The sequence below is a fragment of the Chaetodon trifascialis genome, chromosome 3 (genome assembly GCF_039877785.1).
Source record: "Chaetodon trifascialis isolate fChaTrf1 chromosome 3, fChaTrf1.hap1, whole genome shotgun sequence".
Classification (NCBI taxonomy): domain Eukaryota; kingdom Metazoa; phylum Chordata; class Actinopteri; order Chaetodontiformes; family Chaetodontidae; genus Chaetodon; species Chaetodon trifascialis.
Window position 1 is genome coordinate 3,359,074 of NC_092058.1, and position 12,041 is coordinate 3,371,114.

The 12,041-nt window shown below is 43.6% G+C and overlaps 1 protein-coding gene across 2 annotated transcripts in view; it reads left to right on the forward strand.

Moving 5' to 3' along the window:
* rims4 (regulating synaptic membrane exocytosis 4) overlaps window positions 1-12,041 on the forward strand; it is a 341,866-nt gene that overhangs the window by 25,719 nt on the left and 304,106 nt on the right. For both annotated transcript variants that reach the window (XR_011602037.1, XM_070958316.1), the window contains exons 2-4: window positions 1,430-1,574; window positions 8,752-8,864; window positions 10,463-10,564. Coding sequence is in view for 1 of the 2 variants with exons in the window: in XM_070958316.1 (XP_070814417.1) it covers window positions 1,430-1,574; window positions 8,752-8,864; window positions 10,463-10,564 (360 nt within the window). In the remaining variant the exon portion in view is untranslated. The remainder of the gene's footprint in view (window positions 1-1,429; window positions 1,575-8,751; window positions 8,865-10,462; window positions 10,565-12,041) is intronic.

The window sequence follows — 12,041 nt, forward strand, 5'->3', positions numbered from 1 at the left end:
ATAAAGAATGACACCCCATCAAATGCATCACAAACCACAGGAGAGCACTGAGCATCAAACTCGAGAGATCCTCCCAGTAACAGCGATGCTGAAGGAAGAGATTTCCTTCACTGATTAAATTACGCCTGTTTTGACCTTCGCACTGGCCTGTAGTGACGGCGCTGGTGCAGTGTGACGGTGCCGCTGTGTGTTTCATGAACCAACGCAGGAGTTAACTGATCGAATGAAACCAGTCAGGAAGCAGAAGCGCTAACCCAAATCTGCCAGCGTCCCATCCCACATGAACGATAGAAATAGCACCGTTCTGGGTCGCTTTTAATAACTGCAGAACTAACTTCATGGCACTGTGCTCGTGTGTGTGTGTGTGTGTGTGTGTGTGTGTGTGTGTGTGTGTGTGTGTGTGTGTGCGCCAGGCTCCCTAAAGCATGTTTCTTTCCATTAAGGTGATTGAAAGAGTCTGAGGAGGAAAAAAAGGAGCATGTCTGGATTTGATCTGTGGCTGTAACACAGATTTTACCATGAGTCCACTAATTTAATGGATTTTATTACTTATTCAGTCAGAAAACTTATGAAAAGTATTGCGTTACCATTTTACAAAAAAAGTCACATGATCTAAATTCAGGCTCAGATGTGTGTGTGTGTGTGTGTGTGTCCTCACTATTAAAGCAGAACAACTTTCCTGTCCTATCCCAAAAACAAGGTCAAAGACCTCCTGCTAGAGTAGAGCACTTCATTATAAACTCAACTTCCATCAACACACACACACACACACACACACACACACACACACACACACACACACACACACACACACACACACACACACACACACACACACACAGAGGACACCTTGGAGCCACACAAAGGTCCCATAAAGTGCGGCGTGCATCGATTTTGTGGTCTATTTTGCAACAAGATGTATGTGCGTGCTCTGAGGAGGGATCGAGTGCTTTTGTCCTTGGCCTTGTTAAAGTGATTTCTCATCACTGCGCTCGTCCTTTTTCTGACACTGATGAGGTCACTGCGGGACAAACACACAAACAGCCACAGTTTACATGCAGAAATGTGTGAAAAAAGCAGATTTTTATTTCTACTTTTGTTGAATTTTCACAGCAAAGTTAAAGAAAACATTCCATAATTTCACTGTTTCTTTTAATTTTCGTTTTAATTGGTGCCGTATGTGCACAGTAATTTGCAGCTGCAATGTTTTGCACTTTCTTTAAGCGTATTCTGAGCCATACAGAGCCTTCTTTTCTCTTTAGACAGCAGGAAACAAAGGATCTTGAGGTGTTGCAACACAAAAAACAGTGAAAATCAATTTTAACTCAACGACTGCTTTAAAAAAAACCCTAATTTAAAATTTTGAGTGAATAACCTGGAAGCAGCATCTTGTGAATTTCTTTTTGCGTGTCTGTCTGCTTCCCTGCAGTGGATACGGAGGGCAGGAAGCTGAAGGGAGGCATCCAGAGGAGCACAGAGACGGGTCTGGCTGTGGAGATGCCCAGCCGGACGGTCCGCCAGGCCAGCCACGAGTCCATAGAGGACAGCATGAACAGCTACGGCTCCGAGGGAAAGTGAGTAGCTCATCCTGCTCCGGTTCATCAGCACTGACGCAGCTGGATCCAACTCACTCTGATATGATTTCAGGTTTTTTTCTTATTATTTTTGGCCATTTTTCCTTTTATTGGACAGCTGAGGTACGACATGCAGCAAAGGTCCGCAGCCAGAGTCCAGCATGTGTGGCCTCTGGGGCGCTCGGTCCAGCTCTTTGTCCGTCAGTTAGCAGGATATTTCAAAAACTGTGAGCTAATTTCTCTCCAAGGTTTCCTTATTTTGCTGCTTTATAGAACATTCTTGTTTTATTCTCTTCTAAACTTCAATGGCAGCTCATTTCGGCAGAGGTGCGCACACTCTGAACTGAAATGTATCACAGCGGGAACTCTTTTCCACTTCCTTGTGCGTTTGTAGTGCCAGCATGGGAGTTTCGATTTTGGCTGTGCTGAAAGTGAGGCCAGTCCTACAAACACAGAGGTCTGTCTCTGGCTTTCTGAGAGATGGAGCTGCACCATTGGCTGGCCAAGTGTTGGAGTTTTTCTCCATTGGCTCTTTCAAAATAAATCGGCCTCCACAGTCCTCATTTACGTCCTCGGGAGGCTTTTCCAGCAGGGAGCAGACAGTGCTCAATTACTTTCCAAAGGGGCTTTTACAGCTGTTCCTCTCATTGATTTTCCAGATCGATCGCACACTAAGAACCACCTATTCTACTGCTCCTGGAGAATTAGGACTTCTGCTTCATTATAAGTTCTCTCTCGAGTCAAACGTCTTAAGATACGAGGAGAAAGGATTGTTTTCACATCTGCATTTACAACGTTTTTGGACTCAGACGTAGCCGAATCACGTCAAGTGATGTGCTGCTTCAGAACACTTTGAGAGCAAATATTACTCAGACCATGCCAGAAAACTGCAGATGTATGTTTAATATCCAGGAATTCACATTATAGACACGACAAATATCAACCTTTTCTTGTTGCTCCTGCTTGTTAAGCTTTTCTCTCTGTGTTTCTGGAGCGTATGCCAACAATTTCTGAACAAATTCCAGTAAAGATTTTGCACATGAAGCTTTCCAGTTTATTTTCCTCCTTAAACGCCTTCTCCTGCTCGTATGTTTCTGCCATCGATCGAACAGAAACAGTCAGCAGGGGTGATGGCACGCACACACACACACACACACACACACACACACACACACACACACAGTATACAGCAAAGCCCAGTGGAAAAGCAGCTATGACATCAGCAATACTAGTGTAGTACTACTGCACACACACACGCACTTACACACACACACACACATGCTGATTAGTGCCAACCTGGCTACCAGCTTGAATTCCTACAGTTACATAACGAGACGAAGCAGACAGACAGACAGACAGACAGACAGACAGACAGACAGACAGACAGACAGACAGACAGACAGACAGACAGACAGACAGACAGGGTGATGGGGGCTGGGAGGGTTTAAAGACAAACGGACGAGTGAGGAAAACAAGGAGAGGTGGAGACTCAGAGAGGATGATGGCATCATTGAGTGTTTGCATGCATATTAATATTCTGTTTATATTTGGAGCATGTAGATATTCAGTTTATGAGCTGCTGCATGAAAACGGCGTTCGGCTTGTGTTAGCTGAAATCAAGACCACCGATGCAGCTGCTGAAAAAAAGGAGACAATAAAGACGTTATCAGTTGTTTCATGTAAATGCTGGACACACACACCAGGACCTTCATCAGATTCTGGTTCGTTTAAGTTCACGTGAACAAGCTGATGATGATGAGGGCTGAGAGAGAGGAAGGCATAGTCTGTTTCCACGCTCATTCAGACCCTCCAGTGTTGACTCCTCTTCCTCCTCATCCAAGTGGGCGAAGCTAGAAAAACAAACCAATCACACGTTCCGTCCCGTCACGGTCTTAATTGCATCCCCGTCTCTTAGAAATTCTGTTTATATGCTCATCTGAGACTGCAAATACGCTTTGAAGGAAACATAACGGCCTGGATTATGTGTTCTATTAACATAATGGGGAATTGTTCATTAACATATCTGGCCAGTCATAAACTGCTGATACTGAATGCATCTGCAGACAATCATGCATTTCCAAAAGTCCCTTTTTATTGCTTAAATCTAAGCACACAGACCATAAATGAGGTTGTAAATGACAGACAGGAAGTTAGAGAATCTTACAAACTGACCTTGAGGTGAGAAACATCTCTCAACCCCTCAAAATGAACTGCTGGGGGAGACTCAAGGCCCGATGATCGGCATTGAAATGCTCATGATATTTGCTTCCTGGCTCGTAAATCGTGCCCAAAACCTTTGTCAGTAACCACACAGCTGTTGTTTCTCTGCAAGCATCACTTCCAGGTCATTCCCTGTGACTCTGCACAAGATAAGATGGTATAGATTATGGACCACCGCTTCTCAATCAAAGAATTTGAACTCAAAAGTAAGACAGTGTCTGAATGATAACTGTTACATAACCATTTTATTATTTCTCGACTGTGTCAGACGGAGCGCTTAAAATGTGAATCTGTTGATGCTCTGAGCGACACCACATAGAGGGAAACCACAGCTGAATCATTAAACGGAGCTGCACCAGCACATTATTTAAATCAGCAGCAGCAAACCGCTGCTCGTCCCGCCGCCCGTCTGTGTTTCCGTCTGCGCTTTGGCTCCAGCCGCTGATTGAAAAGCTCTGTGCCTGCGTATGCACGGCCATGAATAAGCACTTTGTTAGCTAACACCATCCAATCACACTTATGAGCTTATTGATTTATGCTTTGGCCAATTCAGGACCCGGCAGTGTGTGTGTGTGTGTGTGTGTGTGTGTGTGTGTGTGTGTGTGTGTGTGTGTGTGTGTGTGTGTGTGTGTGTGTGTGTGCTGATGGTGATGATGATCGGGCTAAGCAGGAATGGTTTGCTTTATTTGTGTAATGCATGTTACACATTGTCTTCTCTGTTGTGACCATGAGAAAACATGGTCAGTTTGACATTTGATTGGGTTTAAGTGGTTCAAATTAACTTTAACAGTAAATATGCAACGCTAAGCGACATGAAAATACTGTGAATCTGCATTCACAAACATATTTTAATCCATATAATGAGCTCATTGTGAATCTACCTGCAAAGCATTGACTGACAACAAGCTGTATTTAATTCATTTTCCCAACTAAAGCATGTTAATGCTTTATTACTCATGATTAGGAGCTCAAAGTTCTTGGCTTTTCCACAATCAAAGTGTTTTTGCAGCCTAAACTCAAACGAGACATGAACCCTGGCTTCCATCACCAAAGCTGAGACTTCTGCACAACACGAGTCCAACAAACACACATCGCCAGGCTACAGTTACAGTGTGTGCCCTCAAAAATGTTTGTCTATTAAATTATTAAATTTAATACTGATTCGTAATCTTTGTGAGACACTTTTGACGATCGCCTCACAACCTTCTCATAACATTTTTAACCAGCAGCTGTTGCTTTTTCCCCCTGAAATGATTCACAGGCAGAATTTCTCAGCTGTACCTGGAAACCTTACTCAGTAATATTAAGTTTAAAAGTTGGTCAAACTGTTTCTGGCTTCCTGTTTTGGTGTCTGACTGCTTAGTTTAAAAATGACAATCCTGCAGCATAAACTTGAGCGTGTATTTAATGGCTCTGTTCGGCACGATATCATGCTAATGCACGGTTATGGTGCAAAAAAGACCGGATAAAATTTCCAGGCCACAGGCAACATCATCACCAGCTAATAATCCATGAAGAAGACATGGACCAATAAATGAGCTGCACTGTTGTAGTGTTGCAGGGTGAAACTAGTCCTGGTGCAGCAGCACAACAGGCCTCTTATAAAGAAAAACAAGCATAAGATGAGACTTTTAGATGCTTTCTGTGGCAGCCCCTCACAGCTGACGTGTGTTTTTCATCAGTGTGTGTTTGCGGCGTCATGTTGACGAACGCCACCCGAACGAAGCATTAATTCACCTTCACTCACTTTAACAAATTAAAACCTGACATTCATTTGCAAACATAAGTGCTAATGAACAGCCTTATATAACACAGTATGGAATATAGAATATATTATACAACAGAGGACGCTGAGTATTTGAGTGTGTCCTCTGCATACAGCACACGGTTTACATTGAGCGTCATATTTCTGTCAAACGGCAGCATAATCCCCTGACGTGCCCCCCCCCCCCCCCCCCCCCCCCCCCCACCCCACACACACACACACACACCGATGTTATAATCTAAAGCTCAGGATTTTATCACCCAGTAATACCCACTTGGCTAATGTTGTTGGCTTATTGCATGTCAGCACCCTTTGCACACACACACACACACACACACACACACACACACACACACACACACACACACACACACAAAGGACTTTACCTCATTAGAGTATCTCTCAATCTAATATGATTTAATTCCATGTGTCTTAATTTACTTACTGCAGCACGTACGAGCATGACGTCCACACATGCACAGAACACACAGCACAAAGGCGAAATTCAAATGAAAAGTCAGTATAAATCAGTATTAAATAAAAATAACTTGGCATAATTTAATGTTTCCTAACGTCTGCATAAATGACCAATCCAAGCTAAGTGATTTTGTGTGTTAACTGTATTGAGGGGAGACGGCCTTGTAAATTATTTTGGAAGCACTGTTGTGTTTGGCTTCTCACCCTGAAGTTAATATTAAATGTCAGGCTGTGCGTCTCTGTGTGACTTTGTTGGAACAATCTGGTAAATATTTTAGCACTTTTTCCCTCCGTTTAACAATGAGTCAAAGCGGCTGGGTAATTTAGGTCGAGGAAGGACTGTTGGTTAAAAAAATAACACACCTGTTTCCTTAAACGTTCGGCTGAAGTCGATCAGGGCGGAGATGAACAAAGATCTGCAAACAGAATGAGAGTAGAGGCAAGCAAGGAGGAAAATGAAGGTTAAGGAGAGGGAAGAGGAAGAAGAGGGCTGCCATTATGAGTAATGATCAAACTCACCAGGGGAAATTATGGGGTTTCAGATCGAAGGTGTTGGCATGGATGTGACCAGCTAAGTGCCAGTAAATGGTGCAAATTAGGCAATCCTGCATGTTTGGTGGAGTCGTGATAAGCTGTTAGCTTTTTAGCTGGAAATTATACTGCAACAATCCACCAAGCCGAGCTTAACGGCTATGTTTATGGTAAGTTACTACAGTTTCTACGAGAGATGGATTTGTATCATTAGCATCTCTCACGATGCCTCTTTCATGGAGCAGGTGTCACAGCAACCACACACCCCAAGCAGCAGAGGACACTTCAGCTGATTGCTGCAGGGCTGCAGGCCAAACTTGAACGTAACGTCTTGGCATTGGTTGATACTCTTTTAAGTACAGCGGCTATCACACACCTGAAGCAGCGTCCGTCAAATCCAACGGCTGAAACTGTGGTGCAGCTGATATGATATTTAGCCTCTTTAATATTTTGTTTAACATTTAAAGCACAGGTGTAACAAGCAGCTTTAATGACGGCTCCACTCTGTATATGTCATGTTTGACAGCATTCACACTCGCAGGGGACACATAAATAGAATCGATCATTAGAGTAATTAATCATATCTGCTGCGTTTAGTAAAAATGTCTTTTGTTTTGAATGGTGTGACTCTACAAAGCTCAAGAAAGCTGATCTCTACTGTCAGCTCCTGCACCAGTGAATGTAACTGAAGTGACTGTGAGACTGTGTGAGCACCATAGCTGCAGACAATTTCTTGCGTTAAATAACTTTTTAATAAACTGCACTGTGAGTGATGAAAGACAGCAGCAATGGCTCCATTTTCACGCATCAAAACAAAATGTTGTTACAGTTGTTACAAACGTCCAAGTCGTCAGCAGTTCACAGTTCATTGTTTCTTCATTTCTTCCCTCTTCAGAACTCGTGTTCACTCATCAGTAAAGTGTGACGCAGTGCACAGCAGTAATGTTATCTGTGCTGTGTTTGTTATCTTACAGCCTGCCTTTCACTTCTCTCCAGTAACAGATTGAGTTTTCACCAATATTTAAATATTTATTATATTAAATTAACTCACACATATTAGCACTTAAACATTTATTTGTTTGCATAAGTCAAATTTCCTGTGCAGAACTTCCGTTTCCAGTGTTGGAGGCCCTGTTTACCTCCACAGGTGTTTCACTTATTCTGGCTGATTGGACTCCCGCTCGTGTGGAAAGATGTGAATCTGTCACAGTCACACATCCTGAGAGCAGGTTTTTAACGAGCTAGAGGAAGTGGAAACTGTGCAGGTGGAGCGTGGTTGCAGGGAGCAGAAAGACAAACGAGACGACAGACCAACACATAAACAAGCGAATGGGACCGGACAGGCGATGAGCTGGTGTGCGCTGTTAATGATCTGAAATGGTTGCAGTTTTTTTAGGTTTGGGAAAAGCTAACGGTTTAAAATGCTAATGCTTCTGTTGTGTACGTGATGCACATTACGTAACTTATAACGGGTCAATGTTGACTTTCAGGTTCCAGGTTTGTTCGGCCCACATTTGATCCACATGCAGGCTTTCTCGCTCTTTATACGACGTCACCTGACTTCCTCTTGACAAACTGGGTTGAAGTCGACCTGCACGTCCGTTTGTCTCGCGAGGACGAGCTCCAGCAGGCACGCCGTCACCTGTTAACACAGAAACAGGAAGCAGGGCTTGCTCAGCCGTCCCAGTGCGGATGCATACCGAGCATCGCAGATTGATGATATACATCAGCATCAGGTGGATTTGTCCTTCCATGGAGCACACATGCACACACACACGCACGCACGCACATGCATAGACACACAAACACACAGTTGTAGCATACCTGGCAGGCTGCCATCAAAGCACTCTGAGCTGATTCCTTTGCACAAACACACACAAACACACACAGAATAAGGACACAGGGGTCAAACTCTGACACCAGCAGAGTTTTGTTTCAGGGAGCCACTTTGAATTCTGGGAGTTTAACTAAGTTGAAACAGGAGTGATCAGTTATTTTCTGAACTGTTTTCCCTCCTCTCTCCTGCAGACTGTTGTTATCTCGCCTCTGTTTCTCCTCTCGTGGTCTCTCTCCATCTTTCCGTCTCTGACTCACTTCCTCTAATTGAAGTACAATGAGAACTGCCTGGTCGTGTTTAAGCATCTGTCTGTCTGTCTGTCTGCCTCTCTCTTCCACTCTCTGCAGTCTGAACTACAGCGGCATGTGTCTGGCATCTGATGCACAGTTCAGCGACTTCCTCGATGGGATGGGACCCGCCCAGTTTGTTGGGCGACAGACGCTGGCGACAACATCCATGGGTGAGAGAGGACAAACCCTTACTTTCACAACCATTTTGCAAGCCTTTCTCTCCCCCTGTGAGCCACAGGAGCCGATCAGCAGTCCATCGACTGTCAGTCCTTCATTTTTATGTTAAAGAAGATGGCTAACGCAAGGCTAAAAACTTCATTTATCCCTCTTTACTTAATTATCTCAAGCTAAGAAGGAAAATTACTAAGATCACCTTTATTTTGTAAAAAAAAAAAAAAAAAGAACCTCTCCACGTGAAAAAGCTTACTTCCTCATAAAACTGAACCCAATGACTACTGATATCATTTCACAGCAGGAAAAAACAAAGAGTGGCCCATAAATCAGACCTGTGCCTACTGCAGAGACGCTGTCATCGTCCTCTGCGCTGCGTATACTGGATGTGTTGTATGCAGCCTGCCCGTCCTCCACAGCAGTGATCTACTGTAAGTGGGTCAGTTTCCTCGCTGGCAGCCAGACAGCGTCCTTGGCCCGACAACAGTGACACAGACTGGACCAGCTCCGCTCCAAACCTGCTGTCCAGTCCAACATTATATAATATCAGAGAACTCAGAATAACTTGGCCGTCATCTACTCTCCATCACTTCCAAAGGAATGCGTTTGTCTCTTTGGGGGCTTTAAGCTGAAACTGTCATCCAGTCACTGGAAATCCAGTGACTGGAAGGGACAAAAAGTTTAATTTCTCAAATCTCAAATGGCTCTGAAGACAGATTTTAATCTCTCGGGGCCAGAATGAAAGACAGCACGAACATACAGTCTGCTGAAAGCTGATATGGCCAACATGTTTGCAAACATGTAACCTACTTACACATCAGCTGACAGAGCAACATTAGCATTTATCTGGAGTTGAGTGAGTGTGATATTCACGCTCTCAGCTCTAGCTCAGTTTCCATCAACTCTTTGGAAAATATTTGGCCCGTAGATGTTTGTTCACCTTTGTCCTTTGGTGCCGTTTGGTGCTGCTACTGCAGCTTCCTGCTGCAGCTGAAAACACAGCTGATGAGAATGCTGAGACTGGATCATACTGTGAAGATGCCATAAAAGCAAAGCTGTGAGCTAAAACAGGCTTAAGAGTTCACAGGATCCACTGGCATCTACAACCGACCTCACTCGTCACTCATTATAGAGATAGTAAAGTTTTTCCCTTAAAAATCCTTCAACATGTCATTTTTGAACACTCGGATGCACACGTGCACTCGCTCATTTTTATACTGTTGTCCTAAACCTTGCAGACCTTTTCCTTATTGTAAACTGCTTGTTTCAGCTTGATGAATACCATCTGTTCATGCAAAGGTGTTTGTCACATTTATTTATTCTTGAGCATAATCAACACCTTTGATTGCTGTATCAGGATAAATGTTCCGCTCCATTTGTGTTTTATTCACAAAAAATGTTACTAAAAAAAATAAAATAAATAAAAACTCCACACGTCCACGTGCACGCTGTCGACAGTGTGTTATTTCTAGTTTGTTAGGAAAATATCTTTTTCTCATGTTTTATCATATCAAAGCCAAACTTTTTTATAACGGACACACACACACAGCTCCTCCATCCTCACTGTTAAAAGTGCACGTGTTTTCACACACCCCAGGTGACGTAGAGATCGGTCTGATGGAGAGGAACGGGGGACTGGAGGTGGAGGTCGTCCAGGCCAGAGGACTCACCATGAAACCAGGTTCAAAGGGACCTCCAGGTCAGTCCGTACCCCTCTGGTCCTTTCGCTGATTCAAAGGATCAAAGCTCTGCTTTCTGCAGGATGTTCATAAAATTTTAATGTGATATCACTGCTGTTTATCAAACACCTGCCATGTCTGAGAATGTGGAAGTTCCCACAGACCATGAATGCACCACAAAACGGCAAATAGCATCAGCCACACATAAACAGAACAGCCCGAAACAGACATTTTAAACCTAACTGGATATTTCCTCCGAAAACATAATTATGGTCCTTGCAGAGATGAAAGATGCATGAGTGAAGAGGAGGAAATGGTGTTTTCAGTGTCCGGGGAGTTAATACAGAGCAGAGGGAGGAGATCCAATAAATAAGTAAGGTCTACGTTTGCTTCTGCTATTGCTGTCGTCAAACACGCAGCATGTTGCTCTGACTTCAAATGCGACTCTGTAGTATCTGTGCAGTGAAAAAACTCAAGATCGGCATGAACAGATTGTCTGAAATCAGGAAATGGGTTGCCAGATGGAAAAATCATGTGACACATACAAACATAGGAAGCAAACCGACCACCCTGAGAAATGTTTAAGTAGCCACCACATTTTCTATAGAAATTCAAAAGGTACCAGTGGTGCCCTGGATCAATGTTTGTACTGTACAGGTTGATTAGTGCTGAGCCACAGGTTTGCAGGTGGGTTGGCCACAGGAGGGGCAGGTAACCAAACCCAGCTCAGCTCAGACAGAGACACACAGGGAGGACACGAAAGGGAAGAGACACATAGGAATCACAGGGAGACAGACAGGAGGATGTGGCCAGATCCTCAGAGCAACAAGCAAAGAGCAGAGATGCACCATCAAAGGCAGGTAAGAATACTGCTAGCAGGTAAACAATGATGTAAACAAAGCAGGTCGCAAACAAGAGAATGAAGCAAATGTTTTATGAAGAAGGAAATTCCTTCAACGCTGCTTCAGCGTGAAACACTGACGTTTGTTGCACAGGGCACCTTTAGTGTTAACATATGTTTAAATGGTCATATTTCATGTTTCTACGTGATTTCCTGTCCTGTTGGCTGATTTAAAACCTCTCATTTAATTCCATTAAAGCCTGGTCACACATCCAATAGTAACTCAGAGACACATTTTCTGCTCTTTTCCAGCTGAAATATTGTATATCCACATCAGTTTGAGTTGGATGCACTAGACTAAACATCTCAATGAGACAATCGGCTCAGTCATCAGATCAGTTAACGTTGATCTTTTGTGCTGTGGACAGATCTGTTGTATCAGTGATCAGCACCGCTCAGAGGAAACAGAAACAGCACCAGCGTGGTTTCACTTTTTGTTTTTTTTGCAGCAAGTTGGATTGTGTAACAACAAACTATGTATTAACTCTCATTGTAGTTCCCCTGTGTGGTTGCATAATATTAAACCAGCCATTGATCCTAATTGCATAAGAGCAAAACAGCGTCAGCAACGAAGGAAAAACAAAAACATTATCCCG